The sequence below is a fragment of the Micropterus dolomieu genome, linkage group LG22 (assembly GCF_021292245.1).
Source record: "Micropterus dolomieu isolate WLL.071019.BEF.003 ecotype Adirondacks linkage group LG22, ASM2129224v1, whole genome shotgun sequence".
NCBI lineage: Eukaryota > Metazoa > Chordata > Actinopteri > Centrarchiformes > Centrarchidae > Micropterus > Micropterus dolomieu.
In genome coordinates, this window is record NC_060171.1 from 15,410,674 (window position 1) to 15,431,499 (window position 20,826).

General features: G+C 38.7%; 1 protein-coding gene and 1 long non-coding RNA gene across 2 annotated transcripts in view; both read right to left on the reverse strand.

The window, feature by feature from the left end:
* Window positions 1-8,406, reverse strand: part of LOC123962139 — a 32,342-nt gene extending 23,936 nt beyond the window's left edge. Inside the window, exons 1-3 of the long non-coding RNA XR_006822869.1 lie at window positions 8,322-8,406; window positions 1,981-2,167; window positions 1,740-1,816 (exon numbers count right to left, since the gene is read on the reverse strand). This is a non-coding gene — a long non-coding RNA (uncharacterized LOC123962139). The remainder of the gene's footprint in view (window positions 1-1,739; window positions 1,817-1,980; window positions 2,168-8,321) is intronic.
* Window positions 8,407-10,374: 1,968 nt separating this feature from the next.
* On the reverse strand, window positions 10,375-19,920 carry morf4l1 (mortality factor 4 like 1). The gene is made up of 12 exons (XM_046038620.1): window positions 19,765-19,920; window positions 18,463-18,509; window positions 18,305-18,372; window positions 18,120-18,206; window positions 17,749-17,826; window positions 16,146-16,171; window positions 15,846-15,937; window positions 15,504-15,605; window positions 15,294-15,382; window positions 14,989-15,161; window positions 10,943-11,027; window positions 10,375-10,854 (listed from the first exon to the last, which is right to left on the reverse strand). The coding sequence occupies exons 1-12, from the start codon at window positions 19,802-19,804 to the stop codon at window positions 10,770-10,772; spliced, it is 972 nt and encodes a 323-aa protein (XP_045894576.1). The 5' UTR covers window positions 19,805-19,920; the 3' UTR covers window positions 10,375-10,769.
* Window positions 19,921-20,826: the final 906 nt, after the last annotated feature.

A 20,826-nucleotide genomic window follows, 5' to 3' on the forward strand; every position in this document is an offset into this window, starting at 1 on the left:
GCTGCCCCCCCCCCCCCCCTCTCCCTAGTGTGAAGTGGTGCAGACACACGCTACAACCACAGACCAGGCTGAATGAGGAGCATCCTGAGGCGTGTGGGAAAGTCCCAGGCACCACTTCAGTCGACCAAGAGCCAACTGTTTCCTGTCCCTCTTCAGTCCTCAGGGTTAGAGCACGCTGTCAAGGCCATATCCATAACATCCTCCATGCTGCAGCATGAATGGAGCCTTGCCTGGGTGGGATCTCCACGGCAGCCCGCTCCAGACACAGAGCAGATATCTGCATACACGCCTCATTGTTGGGGCCCTGTAGACATGTTTCTCCACTGGAGCGGTGAATATCTTATGAGCATCGTGGAGGTGGATCAAAACATTTGAGCTCACTGACACTACTGCACTTCCAAAAGCTCTGTTGTTGTGTTCCAACACAATGGTATCATGTGATTAAACATCCGAGGGGAGTCGTATTGATATTCAAAACGCCACCATCAACAGATGGCATATTAATCATTAATTGATTCTCTGCCATTTCTGTTTGATCTACAGCACATAATTCTGGGCTAATTTAGCTCCAGTATGTGTTGCTCGGTGATGATAGCTAGACTATTTATGAGCATAGAGGGAACCTATCATTTTCCTCTTAAATTATAATAATACACATGCTCTCTGTTCCTGTAGTCAACACACCCCGTTGCACATGAAGCCAGCTCATACTCCATTAAATCAGCTTGCAAATTAAATAACAACTGTCAAAATATTTTTGTCATTATACACCTGACAACTAATTATAACATATAAAAAAGTACCTGGAAGTAAAAAGAAAGTAGTAATTTAATAAATGAACACCTTGCCCTTTGACTCACACGGTGGAAATGTGTGGGAGGAAGCCCAGAAAAAAACTCAGATTAACTCCGCCAAATGTGTGTGTGTGTGTGTGTGTGTGTATCAGGCGAGGCAAGAAGCTGTCAAGAAACTCTCCTCCCCTCCTCATTACTCCTCTCGTCTTCACCCTCTCCTCCCAGTCCAAACCGCTCTCCTTCTCTCCTCCAGCAGACTGGCAGGAGGTCAGCATCAGGCCAATCCCCGGCAGCCCCAGACGGGAGCTGCTGTCAACAAGCAACATGGATAGTTTGAACAGTGAGGGCGACGCTGTGGCACGCCGAGGTCAGGAGGAATCACTCAACCAAGAACTGACCAACAACACAGTTGGAGGAGATATAACTGTCATGGCTCAGGCCTCCTAATGAGATATCACCATTACAGTCCTACAAACCTTAAATATGCTGCTGTCTGGCCTGTTGAGAAATGTATTATAGAAATTTTATACAACTGTGTACTTTATTCTATACGCTGAATTTTAATTCTAGTTTTCAAGTTGATTCCATAGTGTGTCACTAAACAGTATTTGTTACCTTGTTGGCAATGGAATTACAAGTGCATCATACACTAAGTTACCAGTTTATTAGGTACACCTAGCCAAAATAGTTCAACAGTAATTCAGCAGTCCTGCATTAAATCCTTCCTTCAAGTTATAATGTTCAGTTTTGTTGTTTTAGTGAGGTGTTGATTCAACTTTAAGGACATTTGAGGCTTTTGTGTTACCTTATATTGAGAGGTGTTTCTAATATTTAGTCTATCCTCGGACATAAACAGACTCAACATTAACTTCAACATTACAATTTTCATGAATGTACGCTTAACTGCAAGATCATTGTATTAGACAAATTTCTTTTAAGCCTTACCTTTAGCTACTGAACTAGCTGAGTGTAGCTTCTACTCCTCTGCTCTCAACTGCTTATTTCTCAGTGAAGTCTGCCCTCTGCAGGTTAAAAACATGACAACTGTGATCCTTTATGCAAAATTTCATTATGCAAACAGATTTATTTGTATCATGACTTTTTTGTTGCCCTTGACTTTAACCTTCTTTGGATTTCAATTACAGGTCATTAATGGTAGAAGAATGAAAAAAAAGCTGTACTCAACCTGAGACAAAAGGGAAGCCGAGGTGGGTGTAAAAACAGTGAAAGGCCACTTATTCCCCTGAACTTTATGACTAAAAAACTTTGGTGTTGCCAAAAGCAACACCTGTACCTCCACACTCCCTGGCTTCGTCAGACTGTCCAAAACTTCTGGTAGAAGGTCAGCGCACCAAGAAAACAATATTAAATAACTGTAAAGACAGAACAAAATTATATGAATTACTGGTTAAACCTAATGACTGATTATTCAAATATGGATAAAATGAACAAATAGTGGGAAATAGATAGTGACATATTGTATTTCTTTGTTGTAAAATTATGAATAAAAAAAAAAAGGAAATTAAAAGAGCCTACTGATAAATGCAGGTATGCATGACACTTTTTAACCATGAGGGTGCAAAAGGGGACTCATCCCTCTGGAGAGGTGTCAAAGGTTATGTGACGCCTCTGCCCCGCATTTATTTTGTGAAGGGTTTTTTCAGAAATGGCTTATAAGAATATTTAAATTAACATAGAGACAAATCTAAAGCGCAAAGGTGCAATCAAACCCCGACACTCAGGCGTGAATCAAAGCTGTGGGGAGACACGGGGGAATGCAGATGAAGCAGATGAAAGAGATACACATTAAGCTGTTTACTAAGGTGACATGAAAAGGTGTTTTAGCTCAGTATTTAGCCTAATGAGGGAGAGAGATGGAGGGTTATCTTGTTAGATGTTCAGAGCTGCTAGTTTCTCAGCCTTTTACATCCCTGCTCAACATCAAAAGAAAACTAAAATTTTGGGCAAGGTGATGACTAATGATAGTGAGGTCCTGTAGATTAAATTAACTATTTCACTGACAGTCTCAAGTGCACTCAGGCACTAGCTAGCTGAGCTGAGCTCTCAACACTTTCGGCCTAGATTCCCAACCAATGATGAGGAATCATGAGATAAATCTTGGGGCCACTAAATATTTTGAGGAAAGCAGAAAGATTGATCCACTAACTTTTCCTCATCATGAGGATGATATATTTTGTTAATTGATAAATATGATCTATTAACATTAACAAGCATTTTTTCCACACCTACCTAAAAACTTTGCACAGTACTGTAGTTTTGGCCAGATCCTCTTTAATTACACTCTGATCAGAATAAAATGACCACACTCTGGGGCAGTGGTGAAAGAAGTATTCAGATACGTTTTTAAAATTAGTAATACCACATTGTAATAAAACTCATAAAGTACAAATCCCAACATCCTCTAAAGTCTCCTCAATTTCTTAAATTTGATTCCCAGGGATGGGGACTTCCCTGTATTTGATACAGTGAAATCATTTTTATGAATGAACTAATAATATATTACGGAGGATGCAGATTTTCACAAACAATAGTGTTACTCTTCACATCAGAAAACCCAATAAGACAAGAAAAAACAGAGCTTAAAGAGAAGAAACAACAGCATTCAGATCAAACAGAATAAAATGACCACAGTCTGGGACAAGAAGCATTGAGATCCTTTACTTTAGTAGAAGTATTAATTCCAAAAAAAATAAAATAAAATCCTACAGCTGTCAATTTAATGATGTGGACTACAAAGTAGAGGTCGACCGATTAATCGGTCGGACGATTAATCGGCCGATTTTTGGCATTTTTTAACATAATCGGCATCGGCCAATATCCAAGTATATCAAGCCGATTATTAGGCAGGCGTATCTGTGGGCAGCCTAGTGTTGTCGTGGAATACGTGTTTGACGCGCGCTGCCGCTAGAGTCATTTTCCAGCCGAGTGAGCAGCAGACCTCATCCAGTGCCTAAGGAGCTAACGGTAAGGATTCAATTCTTATTACTCCTTTATATTTATATAAAGTATTAGCCTAAGAACTTTCAGTGGAGAATGGGTGGGCTGAAGACTCAGGGTCTGGAATTTGGATTGAAACTAAATATAATATTATTCACATTCCTTTTTGTATTGTTTTTTACAAATCTTCCTTCCCTCAGAAACAAGGAGATGGAGCTGCTAAGTAAATTGCACTTAAAACTTTAAACTTTATTTATTTTTTCATTGAAAAGTATATTTGACAGTTTATTTTCTTCTTACCCGTTTTGTTTATTTAATATATTTTTTTTTACATTTATACAATTTATTTATATATGTTTTTTTACATTATACATTTTTAATTTATAAGTGCAGAATGCAGATTGCTCATTGTTCAAGTGTTCAATAAATGTTTTTGTTGAGAAAGTTTGTCTATGTTAAGTAATTATCATTTCTTTTACATTTTATCTTTCAAATAGAGGTTAAAAACCAAGCAAATATCGGCCAAAATAAATCGGCAGCATTAATCGGCCATTGGCCGACCCGGATTTCAAAAGATCGGTATCGGCATCGGCGTGAAAAAAACCATATCGGTCGACCTCTACTACAAAGTACAGCTGCCCCTAAAATGTAGTGGATATAAGTATAAAGAAGTGTACTGTACAATGTAAATGCTCACGTGAAGTAGGCTACATCAAAACTATACTTAAGTACAGCACTTACTTAGATACTTTCCAACCCTACTCTGGTTTGTGGTCCTGTTTCAAGAGAAGGGCTCATCACACACATGACAACCCCAGCGTGTAAATTGAGCAAACATGCTCTGAAGCCTCCAAAATTTCTTAGACATCACTGAGTCAAGATCCTGTGCACAAAACCACTACCACACCGCATTGCAAACAGATGGATCAAACAGGCCTTTCCCTTTATTTATGTGGACTTCACTCTGTTATTGGAAAGAATTTCAGTAAGAATTACTAAATCTGGCTGCCTTTCAGGAAAACCAATGGACACAGATGTAGTTTTCCATTTTATAGGCTGTTTATGTCTTGCAAATTCCTTCTCCAGAAGAGAGGGGTATGTTCTTTCATGTTTTAATGGCTCAGAGTGACCGCAGCCCTCTGTGGCAAATGCACTTTTCCAATACTAATGACATACAGTCACACAAGGCTCTGGCAGCAGTGTACTACTGAGGCTGCGTGCCCACTGTGTAATTAGTCTACCACTAACTCCTAGTCTGGGGAAACATTCACAACCACATTAAACACTGACGGTTTTTCACCTCAGAGAGCCCAAAGCAGATGGATACACTCTGGAGGAATCTAGAGAGCACAAATGGCTTTCATCAGTCAGTTAAACTGATAACATTTGTTTTCTAATAGGAGGGGGGTTCTCAGCAGTCCCTGCAGGAGTTTGTCTTGAGTTTACAGTCTGAAAGGCACTGGAAGACCGAGAAGGATTGGATGATCAATCTTTTTAATACAGTGTCTGTCCCCTATGTGCTGCTGTCACAAGAAAAAAAACCCCAAAATGAGCCAACAGTGTCAGTGACAACACTAAAAGAAAACATCCTCACGGTAAAAAAAAAACCACTGTACACTGACTCAACTTTGTAACTGGGAGATGAAGACTGCAAAGCTTTATAGGTTTTCTATGAAATGCTGCCATCTAGTGGTTTCACACCGCACCAAATCAAACGTTTTTTAGTGGTGGAATAAGTACCATCATATCACTTTAAGCAGCTATAATATGATATGAAAACATGGGATAATGTGAAAAGCAGTGGCTTGCAGTGATGACTCTACAAAGAATTATCAACCAAATCTGGACTTACCCCGAGTTCTAAAAACCCACTGTATCCTGCCTCACACCCAAACAACATATATATATAGCCCCTTTTCCACTGCACAGTACCAGCTTAACTCGACTAGAGTCGCCTTTGTTTGGTTTTCCATTGTAGAAAAGTTGTACCTGTACCTGATCACCTCCCTCGAGGTTCCAAGCGAGCTGAGGCGATACTAAAATGTGACGTAACACAGCACACTACTGATTGGTCAGAGAGAATCGTCACTATTCACTGCATCATCATTTCGCGCGCCAGATAGAGGCAAGCAACAGAAAGTTTTAAATTTTACAGTTTTCGTATGTAATTTCATCACTAAATCCACTTCTGAGAAGTTTTTGAGGTGAGAAATCAACTGTGTAGATTTCGAATATTGACAGTTTTAAGTGCCAACCCGTGGGAGGAACGTGTGAGTCCGGCCAGCCGCCCGCTCACAGAGCCCTCTGCTCCCGCCGTCACACAGACCGCTGCAGCAACAACGGCAGAGGAAAACACAACTGGAAGGTTTTCATACCGCTTATCTGTCTTTAAATTCTGTAAAGTTGAAACGTTTTAACTTAAATAAAGATAAAGCTGTGTGTGGGTCTCTGGTGTGTGTGTCGCATTGAACATTATGTCGCGGCACTTGTGTGTGTGTGGCATTGCTATGACCAGTTACATTGAGGGGTACTATCTGCAATGGAAACAGAGCACGGCCAAACCGAGTCGAGTAGAGTCTAGTCGAGGCGAGTTGAGCTGGTACTGGCAATGGAAAAGCGCCTTATGTTAGCAGCTTGAACAAAGTGGAGCATTTAGCAGCTAAAGATACAGATATTTCGCTCAGGAGCAGGTGGAGACCAAAAACAGAGATAAAAGACAGTGAACGTTGTTGTTCACAATGTGTGTCAGCTGGCGCCAAGTGGCCAAAAAAACAAAAACAAACCATGCACACCTGCAATAACAAAAAATCAGTTACTGCAGGTGTAAAGGAAAAGTTCGACATTTTGGGAAATATGCTTATTTATGTTATTTGAGGGTTATGTACTATACTACTAAAGTTGGCTACTCAGCCAGAACAATTACCCATATCAGGGTGTTATACTTTATTACTGCATTAGTACTGATAAGTTACTCTGTAAGAAGCATTTTAATATTGTAGCTATTTGGTGGAGAATATTTTTTCTATTTTATCCTGTTGGCTGTTTATTCTGTAACAAAGCATCAGATTTTAAAGTGATATTTTTTGTATGTTTAATCTCAAAATGTAAAGGAAATATAGCTGTCAAATGTAGTGGAGTAAAAAGTATATTTCCCTCTGAAATTTAGTGGAGTAGAAAACTAAAGTAAAGTACCTTAAAACTGTACACAGAACGTGAGTGGGTGTAGTTTCCACCACTGAATGTTTTTACACAAACGCATAAAAGAGCAAAAGCTTACATGTTCTAATATATAAAACAGAATGACACATAGATGCTAAAATATTCTGTTAAATCCTGTCTATGATCATCCCTAAAGGCCAATGAACTCTGGACATCTCTGATCCAAGCGGTTCCTGGAGACCTGTCTGAAGTGTGTCTTTTGGTTGGCAGACCAGAACAAACACATGTGGAGGGAAACCTGCTGAAACCATCACTCAGACTTCAACCAGCCTCATTAGCTGTAGCTGTATCATGCATATGTCTCTCTCATCTAAGGGGTAATGACAGCACTAAGACTCCATGTCACAAGGGTCACATGAAAGCCCTCACACCAGAGGAAGGCCTCTTGGTGACCCTGCCTCTAACACTGAGTGTAAAGTGTTAATCGCAGCAGTAAAAGGAGCCAAGAAAGGAGCAGGCACTGAGGTGTCTCCCTGAACGGATTTGCAGAGGAGTCCTTTGTGCGTGTCAGTCTTTCTGATGGGCTGTTAAAAGCTATCAGGGCTCTGTGATCTGAGAGCACACTCCAGTGAAAACACGCATATGGTCCTGGCTATGGCTGGGGGAAATTGGATTAAAGAAATTCTTCTTGAAAACTGTCTGAATTGTTCTTGCAAAAACAACTGCGAGCAGCTGACATGGATGAAACCACAAATCAGTCTGAAACTAATATTTAGCTTCTCTTTTTCATATCAAGAAAGTCACAACAGTGAAAACGAAGCCAGCTGGAGGGGATTCTACGGAACACATTTTAGTGCAGAGAGGTGAGAGGAGGAAGGAGCTCTGGCCTGGTTTCAATAGCCCGTTACATTTCTTTCCTCAACAAAATACCCTGACTGCACCACATGCTTTCCATCACCAGGATGTCATTCCATCACTGGCAGCGGTAGACCCCGGTTTGATGAATCCACACCATCAGAGCAGGAAAAACATCTCAGCCAATATAAGAGGGAAAAGCTCACAGGTGTCTGTGTCTATGGAACCCCAGAGCTTGATCACATTCACCACTTTGCTTGAAATTATTTTTCAAGTGGAGTAATATAATCTTTGAGGCAGAACAGCAGCACAGGCCCAAGAACGTCTCTTTTAAGTGTTTAAATTAAGACCACATGTCCAGTTCACAGTAAGACATGAATTATATGCTTTTTTTTTTCAAAAAGGAGGGAATCTTGGCTACAGAAACTAAGCCACAATTAGTTGAAATAAAGCAGACTGCAGTCTGTGAATGGATTCTATTCAAACACTCAGGTCGACCAAAACAAACCTGACAGAGAGGGAACTTGAGCAGACAATTTGAGACTAATCAAATACCTGTTAATCCCAGCAGAGCTATGATTGAGTGGATGAAGGATAGTAAGAAAAAAACTTGTTCAACTATTAAAACACTGGGTTGAAATGGTATGTTAATACACAAAGCTGCAATCCACCTACACAGATGTTTTCACTTTAATTGCCTGATTGGACCTTTTTTCTTTTACTGTGGGCAGGGTTTCCCGTGGCAGGACTTCTACTAACAGGTTGCTCAGGCTCAGGACAGTTTCCTTGGACGCATGATGTCCTCACTACTGTATATTTCAACAGCGCTCTGTAGTCCTTATTTTTGTGAGACTGTGTATAACTTGCATTAGACTAATCTAAGAACAAAATTAAGATCAGCCTAAACCCACAGAGCAGTCTAAAATGTCTTTGTGCTGAGAAGAAATAATAACATTTTTAAGAAATATATACAAAAAAACAAACAGTATCGCTACATCACACAGCGAAGGCCAACTATTTAATGAGTAAGGCAGTTGCTTAAAAACCGTCATCATGTAACTACATTGATAAGATGAGATGTCAAGTCAGTTTTATTTCTAAAGCCCATAATCACTAATCACAATTTGCCTCTTAACAATTTTCGCAGCATTAAACATCCTTTGTCCTTAGACCCTCAATTCAAATGAGGAAATACTCCCCCAAAAAATCAGCTCAGCATGTAATTGGTTGTGCAGGTTTGTTTGAGAAATTGAGTAGCATATTACAATATCAGAAAAAAAGAAAACCTTCTGAGTTTTTAAAAGTAGAGACCAACAGCCCACTCATTCACAATGATGCGTTGGGAAAAATACCCTCTCTCTCTTGTTGTCGTCCTGTTAGGGTGGGACAGTGTGTACAGTTATCATTGTTTATAGTTCCTAGTTAGTTTAGTGATATCATTAGAGCATAGTTCCACCCAACTTCAATCTGAGCAAAGGTCTAATTAACCACATTGAGTGAAAACACCTGTTTGGGCATGTCCGGACATAACTGATATCTGATGACCAACTGCTGGATCCTACTAATACTCATGTATTACACTGCAATGATAAATGCAAATTTGTATCACTAACCACTGAGTATTTTAAGATTTTTTATGTGTATTAGAGTTAGTGTGAAGACTTTGTGTGAGTCAAAGTTAGTCAAAACACTCTAGTCTACTAATAGGGACACATTTTCAGAAGACAACAGCTGAAAGAGACAACAAAGTGCATTTCTGAGAAGACGTTGGTGAGTCAAAGACGCCTTCTCAGAACTGTGTGTGATTGACATTTGCCTATCACTAGTTAAATAGCCTCATGAAACTCACAGTATATCTATGCTTAATTTAAAATTTAGGCAGTGGTCTAATCATTTTAAAATACCTGTGTGGGCCTTTATAGGCCTACGTGTAGAATAAATATACACAGATAACAGGACAATCGAATATTTTATATGGGAATACTGTTTGTATATTTTTACTGCATCAGACTCATTATTGACTTTTAACTGTAGGGTTAGGAAAGTGACATAAATTTAATTTTATTAACTTACTGGGATCTTCTGAATAATTCACATGTACATTGTTTATGAACCATTAGTTTGTGTGTTATATTTTATTCCTTGTACCACACTTTATGAACTTTGTTATTAAGATGTGCGATATAAATAAAGAATAATTTAATTGGCATTTATTAAACTTTGCATTTTGAGATGGTAATTTATCCAATTTTCAAATGGTTTAAAGACTGAATGACTATCATCAGATTTTAAGTTTTTAAATATTTTAACAATTTGCTTCTTTTAGTTATTTTCATAATCAATTTAGTACTAATGCATGTATGCAATAAGCATTTCACAGTTCAAATTGATATCAGTTCCTCTTTAAATGATATAAATTATGACTGCATCTTTGCAGGCTTAATTACTGCGTACAGTTCGGCAAGGGAAATTGTTTATAATGGTCTAAATTCACTCTGGTGCACTTTCCATTAAGTGAATGAACAGATTAGAGCAATTTAAGACAACCTACTGACAACAGTAACATTAATGAGCTATTCTAAATTAGAAACAAAGGCAGACCAACAGCTTGAGAATGAAATACTTTTATTAGAAAATGATGACAGCCTGCAAGACAAATTTAGCCAGCATCTGAACCAAAATGAGAAACAAAACAAACTTATGATGAAATTCCTTTTCAAAAGATCTTGGTAAACACCAGACAAAACAAGTATCATAGAAACTAAAAAGTGGTACTCAAAAACATACCAATACAGGAAGAGCGAACTCAGCAGCTTTCCACATGAAAGAAAATGAATTTGTCCAGGTATTAGTGTGACATCTTGCTCTGATTCTTCTTTAATAAAATCAACAGATCTCGCACAATCCGTTCTCCGAAGGCTTTTCTGTGAAGTCACATCCTTTCGACAGGTAAGAATGTCGTCTTCAAACACACAAAGGCTTCAGATCCTAAAATAGGAGGCCTTAAACTGCCTTGCGGTGGTACTCTGGAGGGGCAACTTCATAGTCGCTTGCATTGAAGAGCGATGCAGAGTTCTTTACAAGATACCTGGAATAGAGCAACATTTTACTAATTTCTGCTGCAGATTAATCAATACGAGCCTTATTGTATGTAGCCTACTTTTGTGAATACTCACTTGAGGAAATCTTGTAGATAACTGAGCAGCAGTGCAAGGCTCTTCTCATCCAGGGGAGTGTACGCCAGCATGGCTCCAATTCTCACTTTGAAAACCAGACAAAGACAGAATTTTACACACAACGTGACCTCTAACCCATGTCTTAATTTATAACAACTCTGGAAATACTTAAATGTTTCCACTTTACTGATCCCCACAAGGAGATAATTCAAGTGTTTAAAACAGCACAGAGGTCATGGTGGTAGATACAGATGAATACAAAACATACAGAAAGAAATAGTTTGCTCTCTTATGTCTAATATCTATGTATAATTCTAGTGGATGTAGATTTTTTTTATGTAAAGAGGTTAATATAATAGGTTAAGAAGGGGTTATGATGGCTTGAAATGCGCATCAACAAATTCAAAAAATGATAAGTTCTTATCTTGGAAGCTAGAATGAATTTCCAAATATTACATGATTTTTTTTTTAAGGTTTTTAAAGTCGGAACTCAAAAACACGAGCACAGATTTGCATGCGCGTAAAAGGGCAGATGTCTGCACATTTGATGTTTTATGTTAACAATATGGCAGCTACAGTTCAGTGTTAAGTAAATATTTTTTAAAGACACAAACACTGATTTTTGAGGCAGATACCAATATTGATATTTTATCTTTTCAATATCATATGACACAGAGCACTGGTTCTCAAACCTTTTCATGTCAAGGACACTAACACTGACACAAATAAGACCATGAATCCCCGTTTGATAAGATCTTGTCACAGGGTCCCCCATCTGATAGGCTTTTTGTTTTTTTTTAGATATTTTATAAAAGAAAGAGTATGAAACCTATGACCAAAACAGTCATGCATTCTGTCACTGAGTTACTTTTGACATTTTTAACTAGGCTGATAACTAAAAACAACCTTGGAACAAATCCTTTCTCAACAGTATGTTGTGGTTCACTTCATACGTCTTAATAAGACGACTGTTTTTTGAAAACCAATCTACTATTGTTGTTTATTTAATATTTTCAGCAGACTTCAACGAACTCCACTTCCTATGAGCTCTAGGTCTACCTGGCTAAATGTCGTGGCTTGAAAAAAAGAGGCAAGTTCACATCTGTAATAACAGCAGGTCCGAACACAGAGATATATCTGTGTTACCGCCTTGGCTGTATTTTCTAACCTGTGTTCCCCCCTCCCTGTGTTTTGTGCGGCTGTCTTTGTCTGAGAGCAAATGCTCTGTTCCTGCAAGGATCTTTGAGTGTCAACCTATTATGCTGCATTCATGTGCTCGTCGGATGGTCCTATTTCCCTAGTTGGGAAGTCGTTCTTCCAACTTCGGTGTGTTCATCATTGTCATCCAACTATTAGAAGTGGGAATCACCAGAGGCCCCACGATATGATATTATCACGATACTTATGTCATGATACCATATTATTGCGATTTTAAACATATTGCAATTTATTGCAATATTTTACCTTTTTCCCCCCCCAACTTCAAATTGTGTCCACAAACTCTTTTTCTAGTGGACAGAAAAAGCAATTTTATTAGTGCCAAAAAACAAACTTCTCATGTACAATTTATATAATAAAAGACTGATACTTGACGTTCGTGTTACGATACGATATTGCCTTGCAAAATATCGCAATACTATGCTGTATCGATTTTTTCCCCCCACCCCTACCAACTATGCTGAAAGCTTTTTTTTTGTTCCAGTGTTGTTACTGCACCAATACATTATCTGAAACCACTAAAATATTGCTTGGACTGCAAATAAATAACTTTCCTAATTAATGCACTTCAATCTAGATGGACAGCAAACTAATGGTTATAAACTAATACCATGAAACCTTAGCAAATATTTACACGTCTTTTTACACAATTATTTAAACATTTCTAACCATCAACCATGTTGTCTGCCACGTTTCTACGTGTATGACATTAGCAACTCGGCAACTCCTGTAGCAACATTTTCTCTGACTTTCCCACTTGTTGTTCCGACTTCAGTGGGCATTCATGTGAATTCGGGAAATAATTTTTCAGATTTTTCCGACACCACATCCAGGCACAATAATGTCTCTTTTAGAGTGGTTGGATTTGTGGGTTTGGCCTGTGGAGTGTCTGCAGCTGATTGGTCCATTAACAACATGCTGCCTATTAAAAGGCCCGGGTTTCCTGAGGTTAAGTGGCAGCAGGCTGACAGCAGCACCTTGCTTCTGTCCTCAGCCTCCAAACACTTTTGTGTTAGATCTGTGAGGTCTTGTACCCTAGTATGTTATCTGTACAAAACTAAATTAGATACCTATGTATGCTAATTCTACCTCATGACTGGAATTACTTCACGTCTGTCTCCTTCTCAGGGTATATACACAGGAATCTTGAAGTAAAATTCCATACCTTTTTAAGACCTTTTCAACATATCTTAAGACTGCCGCGCCACTTTGAGCTAACCGATTAAAATCAGCCACACACACCTTTAAAAAGGGACATTTTTGAGTTTTTAAAAGGAATTTAAATATATTTATTGCGTATATGTCATCAGGTTGTAACGCCACCTAAAAATTGAGGCATTCACCAACATTCTCAGTTGCCTATAACAGCCTGTAATGGCCAACTGTTTTCTATGTGAAGGACTGGTCAGATTTCCCGCGAAAAGCCACGTCTTACATAAGCTATGACGTTTATGTACGCAACATTACAGCAAATCATGTGAAAGTGTCATTTTGTGTTTCAGTTGGTTTACACTAGATAATGTGAGCTTGCCTGCAATGATACATGTGATAACTTTAATCGACCACTTGATCAATACAACAAAATTCAAATAGGCCAGGAGGGAACAAAGATGAAGAGAATAAACTGAGTGATGAATAACGTAAGTAGTGTAGGCGGTGGAGCACAGGCACAACCTGGAGGAACTAGTCTAAATGACTGTATTAGTATAGCCTAATATTATAACATTAAATTAAAAGTATATTGTTTATGTAATAGTAAACTGTAAGCTTGATATTAATATATTCATTATGTTACTATATTCAATATAATAGAATATAACTTAACCACTAGTATAATATTAACAGCTGCTTCAGTTTGGGGTTGTTTTTTATTCATTAACTTTGTGCAAGAAAAATGCTCTAGGCTACATGATAGTCTCCAACCTGGGCAGGCTACTAACTCGTCAATAATCATAACTGTTTATGCAGAACTATGAGTTCAACATTTATAATGTTTGTTGCAGCACATCAAGCTTTTTTTTTTTTTTTTTTTTTTTTTTAAAATCCTGCTCCATCCAGGCTGTGATTGATTTTTTCACAAAAAGTGAAACTGATGAGAGCATTGGCTTTATGAAAAGTTGAATTTGTTTCAATAAAAAGCAGAGATTTAGCTAAATAGCCAGCTAACATTAGCCAAACCCACGCGCTCCTCGACTTTTCCCTGTTGTCTGCTGTCTTACCGATTCCGCTGCGGCACATCTCGCTCTTCTTTTTCAGGAACGGGGCTGTTCAAGTGGCCACAGAGCGACCAGCCAACCAGGTTAATCCCGTTACTCCTGATCGCCACTCCGACTATGTTTTGGACGATTAACATTGCGGGTCCGGCGGGGTGGGAGATTACGGTCGGTTGTACTCGTAAATCATTTTCCGGTTCGCAGGATTTATTTTTTTGGAGCGTTTAAGAGTGAAATAGGCGCACGGAAGATCCCTGCACCTAACGTTACAGAAAGGAATCACAGTCGCTACTCACTACCTGTCTAGTATTTTTGGCTATGCATTAACGTTATAAATAGTACGTTCATCTACACTTTTAGCAAACAAACTTTTGGACAAACAGGATTTTCACATTGAAAAAAATTTAAAAAATTTAAATTTCAATTAAAAATTGAATACCTTGTTAAATGGCGATTAAGACTTTAATACTTTTTAATGGCCTTAATTTTCGCAAAATTGATTTATCACCTTTTAAGACTTTTTAAGACCCCGCGGACACCCTGCAGCTCCAGACGCTTTAAGCCCCACTGCATTAAATGCACAGCCACAGCATAATAATGTGCAGGTGTCTTTACCAAAGAGTCTGAGTAGGTGAGGGGCACCGTAGATCTGAGACATAGATGTATCTGGGTGGTTGGCCAGGATGTCTGCGTACTGCGGTCTCTCAAATTTGTAAAGAAGTTGCGTCCCCAGCATGACGTTGAAATATTCCCGAACCCCAGCGACCACCTCGTTCACAGCAAACTCCCTGAGCAGAGGAGGAAAATCTAATTATATCTCTATGACATACAGCTTTGATATGGCTAAACAAGCAAATCATGGTTTTGCTTTGTAAGTGAGGGGAAAACAGAAACCGACAGGTAACAATGTGTATTTTTACTTGCTGTCAGAGTTTCCTCTTGATTTCTTGTAGTTTGCATAATCTTCAAGGACTGCATCAACGTTCTTTTTGGCAGGTAGGTGGAAAAGCTGAAGGTATAAAACAAAAAAGGACAAAAAGTGGATAAATAACTTCTAAAATGTACACATGACAATATTAATGAATAAAATGCAGTGAAAAAGGTTACACGTCAAGTTGCCAGTTTCTAACCTGTTTTTGCCTTGTAATCAGGTCCCAGTCATCCACAAGCCAGGGTTTCAGCTCTTCAGGGATTTTTACTTTAACCTCCACGCGATTTATGAAAGTCTCCTCCTGAGCAGACATAAAGAGATTTAAGAAATAAGCCACGAGAGGAAACATTTGAATATAATGTTAATGTTTGCATAGTTAATGTAATTCGTCGCTCACAAATGTTTCATAAATATGAGTGTTTCCACTCTAAAAGCTGCCAACTCTCGAGAACTAAACTTCTTACTCAGTTACTTGATATCCGTCGGCAAACCAACCAGAAAAATAACAGCAAAAAGCAACATAATAGATTTATGAACTTACACTTTCAACAGTTGGGTCAACACGTGCCCTCTTCTTTCGTGGAGGGTGGGTTGGGTCTCCTCCTGAACTAGTGCCTTCTCCTGCACCAGGAGCTGCATGGACAGAAATAATACTTAAATGTCATTTAATTCCTAAATAGAATAAATGCCAAGGATACTGTGACTCATTATGATTGTAAGTTGATAAATTATGGCTTCTATTATGTATATAAATGATGGAAACAAATTTGTGTAAAAACCTGTAGAATGATATTCTGAAGGGTTTCAGTTCATGCATTTAAACAGTGTCAATTATACTTACGCTTTTGTTTGTTCTTTTTGTTTTTCCTACAAAAAAGGAAAAAAAAAACACCAGTGTTAAAATAATAATACGGTAACTAGAATTACCACCCAGCGGCTGTATGCCTCCGCCAACCAGTTTCAGCTGTCCAGACTAAAGCCCCTTTTCCACTGGACAGTACCAGTTCCGACTCTGCTTGCCTTGCGTTTATTTGGTTTTCCATTGTGGAAAAGTTGTACCTGTACTTGAGTCCCGGTACTTTTTTTCGTATCACCTCCGTCGAGGTTCCAAGCGAGCTGAGGCGATACTAAAATGTGACTTGAAAACACAGCAGACTACTGATTGGTCAGAGAGAATCGTCACTATTCACTGCATCATCATTGCGCACGCCAGATAGAGGCAAGCAACAGAAAGTTTTAAATTTTACAGTTTTCGTATGGAATTTCATCACTAAATCCACTTCTGAGAAGTTTTGAGGTGAGAAATCAACTGTGTAGATTTCAAATATTGACAGTTTTACGAGAAGTGATGGCGGAACAAAAATGTGCTTGAAGGTTTTCAGAGTTGAGGAGCTCTGCAAGTGGCTGCGGGGGATGCCTGTGCCAACCCGCGGGAGGAGCGTGTGAGGCCGGCCAGCCGCCCGCTCACAGAGCCCTCTGCTCCCGCCGTCACACAGACCGCTGCAGCTACAATGTCAGAGGAAAACACAGCTGGAAGGTTTTCATACCGCTTATCTGTCTTTACATTCTGAGTAAGGTTGAAACATTTTAACTTAAATCAAGAGACCGCTGTGTGTGGGTCGCTGGTGTGTGTGTCACATTGAACATTACGTCGCGGCACTTGTGTGTGTGGCGTCGCTATGACTACCAGTTACATTGAGGGGCACTATCTCTGGGTACTATCTGCCGTGGAAAACGGAACACGGCCAAACCGAGTTGAGTCGAGGCAAGCTGAGCTGGTACTGGTAATGTAAAAGCGCCATAATATAATGTATGTAATAAATACTTGGAAGGAACTAAATAAAAAAGGTATAAAGTGTAGTTTTTGGTTAAATGGAAGTTATTACCATACTGATGATACATATGAACTGATTTATGAAGGATAGTGTAGCTCAATGTGGTGCTTTTGTTTACTTTGCTACTGTGCTTTCTATGAGCTGTAGGTGAAACTCATTGGATCACGATTAGCTAGTGGCGCTCCAGTACGTTGTTTCTAGTCACGTGATTCTCATGATGCTCGAAATTCAGAATGAGGCAGGAAGTGAAAGGCAGGATGGATGAGAGGGAGGAAAGTCCGTATCGTGCTAGTTATTGTTCACTCATTGTGTCGTCCCAGTCAACATGGAGTGTGAAATCTGGAATCACCATATTAATTCTTAAACTGTGGCCAAAAACCTGTTTTGTGAGGTAACAGTGACCTTTGACAACCAAATCCTAATCAGTTCATCCTTGAGTCCAAGTAGAGTAGACGTTTGTGCTAAATTCAAATAAATTGTAACCGTTTTCATTGCCAGCCACGGGTACTGCCAGCATGGAGGCATGAAAAAATATCAACACCTCTAAAACAGTTCGACAGGAGACGTCGCAGCAAGTGACAGGTGGAATAACTAATGACTTCCACTCACACATCATTTTTCTGCGGTGCAGCAGGTATCTTCTTATTTGGCGCAGCACCCCTCATTCTTCCTTCTACATAATGGTCTCTAAATTAAAAAAACAAACAAACAAAAAAAGAAAAATATGTTTAATTACATCATTGTATTAAAGTCAGTCTGTTTTCAGGAGATTTGTGTTTTGGTTGTGCCGTCAATGCACCTACACTGTCTCCTTTTCTGAATGTTTAAATATATCATGTTCTACTAGAATTATATGATGTCCATATTTGTCTCAGTCTACTCTCTCTATGGACCTTGGTCAAAAAGAAAACTCATTATAGTGGCATTTGTAAACACTGAAGTTAGTTTTAAACATTAACAGAACAAGAGACTATACTTACTGATTGGCCCTCTGAAGCTCTTTCTGTTTCTGCAGATTACTGTCCACATACTTAAGCACTCTGCTTTCAGGAACCCATTCGTCCCAGCTGGAAGATTAAACACCAAGAAAGAAATCAAGAACTTGGGAAATCTTTACCGTACAAATCTTAAAAAGACTGGATTTATCTGAACCACAAAAACTTACTTCTTATTCCACCCACTGTAATGAATAAAGTATTTTATTTGTTTGTCCTTGATGCTTATTTTAACACACTGCAAAGAAAAACATAATTCATAGTTATAAATCTTTATATCAGAGCAGGATCACATGACCAGAGAAACAGGCTCACCACGGCAGCCTACCTTAGCTTCGTAGAGCAATGGCCCGTGAAAACACAGCACTCTTTCACCTGAACAGAGTGTTGATCAATTAAAATCAGCATGACAGAAGTCCAAGTACAACAAAAGGACATTTGAAAGCTGACTGAACTACTTGCACATGTACACACACTGAAAGTTCATATCGAGGTTTATGATGCCTGGATAATTATGACACCTTAAAATTCGATTCTTGAACATCACACACAGAGCTCTTTTTGATGGCTGAGAAAAATAATTACATCAAAGTTAATGATGAAATGACGTGAGACTAGAGGAGTTTAATTGAGTAGCAGTCCTGACTTTACGTATGATGGGTAAGGCTGGGCCTAAAACTTTTGATAATTTCATTATCAAATCATCTGACATTAAAATATATAGAGATTTTATATAAGATATATATATTTTATATTTATTTATATTTTATATAAAAAGCAGCAAATCCTCATATTAAGAAGCTGCAAATGTTTTGTTTGGCAAATGACTTAAGACACTGATAATCAGGATAGCTCATTCTATCAAATTAGCAATTCATAATCAATTGACTGACTAATAATTTCTGATGCAATTCCTACTAAATGAGAAATACTTCACAACTTGAGTTTGTGAACTTGCAGCACATTTCATTAAGTAAAATTACATGTTTCAATTGAGACAGTCCTAATTATTATCCTTAATGCAGATTAAAACATTAAATGATAAAGTATGAGATACTGAGATCCTACCATTTTAAATAATTCACTTGGTACTGCCTTGTAATGGGGCCTTTATCTTTTCTTTTTCTCTGTGACTAATCAATAAATTATACATATACACAAGTTATTCCTGAAACACTGTACCCATTTACTTTGGCCACACCAACAAAGACCACTTAAGTACTTTCGATACACCTGATATATGACAACAGCAGGCCAGCTAGGACTCAGCTAACTGTGAGAACAGAGAGGTGGGTGGTGAAATCAATAAGAAGCTAACTCTGCATGAATGAAGCTACTGCTTTTAGCTAGTAACAACATCGCAGAAATTCAAATAATGGACTTTTCCGTCATGCTACTGCTAACGTTACACTAGGTTATAAAGAAAATGCTTAATATGTAACTAACGTGGCGCATAAAAATGATCAAGACCTGTTCTGTGCAACAACAATGAAGGCTAACAACGCTAGGTGTCGACGGCGGCAGTGTTGTGTCGACCATTAAGCTAGCCAACATGTTGGAGCTTTCCGGCGGCTCCAGCACTGACCAACACCACACCATCTATCACAGATGAAAACAGACAACTTGTTACCTTCTTGAAATTTAGGTTTCGGGTCCTGTTTTGGCGCCATTCACGGATTAAACTATCAAAATATGGGAAAAATCGCTAGCTCCCATTCCAGTCTGAAACGGCGCCGCTCTCTACAAACGTCATAATCAAGGGGGTGACGAATTAAAACCGCGACCAAATATGCGCTTCAAAATGAAAAGCAGCGCGCTAAATAAGGTGGAGTCAGAATAACCGTCTGTTTGAATATCTTTGTCGTTTACATTATGTGTTGAAAATCTTATTTCAATCGTCGTTTTCTGAATTTTTATCAGTGGTATCATTTACAAAAGTAACTTCCTGGCTAAACAAGAAATCTTGAAAGACTAGTTTTTGCTGTTCTCTTCCAGTTGGACCGAAGAGTTGAACACAAGTGTGTTTTGTCATCTCACGAATAGCTGCCTGAAAGCGATGAATTAAAATGAGTTTAGTAAGTAAGTTAGTTTAGAAATACTGATTTAGAACTCGTGATTCCCCCAGCCCAGCGCTACCTCTCTCTGAAAGTTTTATTAGCGAGCAAAAAAAAAAAAAAAGTAAAATGTTTTTGTGTACAATTACATTTTTATATTTATTCAAACTTTTGTTGTTTCTACAAATTCTGTTTCCCTACATGACGGTCTAAATGCTGTTTCAAACCATCCATCTCAAAGGACTGGACTGCTGCTGAGTGGTCCAAAGTTATGTTCTCTGATGAAAGTAAAGTTTGCATTTCCTTTGGAAATCAAGGTCCCAGAGTCTGGAGGAAGAGAGGAGAGGCACAGAATCCACGTTGCTTGAAGTCCAGTGTAAAGTTTCCACAGTCAGTGATGGTTTGGGGTGCCATGTCATCTGCTGGTGTTGGTCCACTGTGTTTTCTGAGGTCCAAGGTCAACGCAGCCGTCTACCAGGAAGTTTTAGAGCACTTCATGCTTCCTGCTGCTGACCAACTTTATGGAGATGCAGATTTTATTTTCCAACAGGACTTGGCACCTGCACACAGTGCCAAAGCTACCAGTACCTGGTTTAAAGACCATGGTATCCCTGTTCTTAATTGGCCAGCAAACTCGC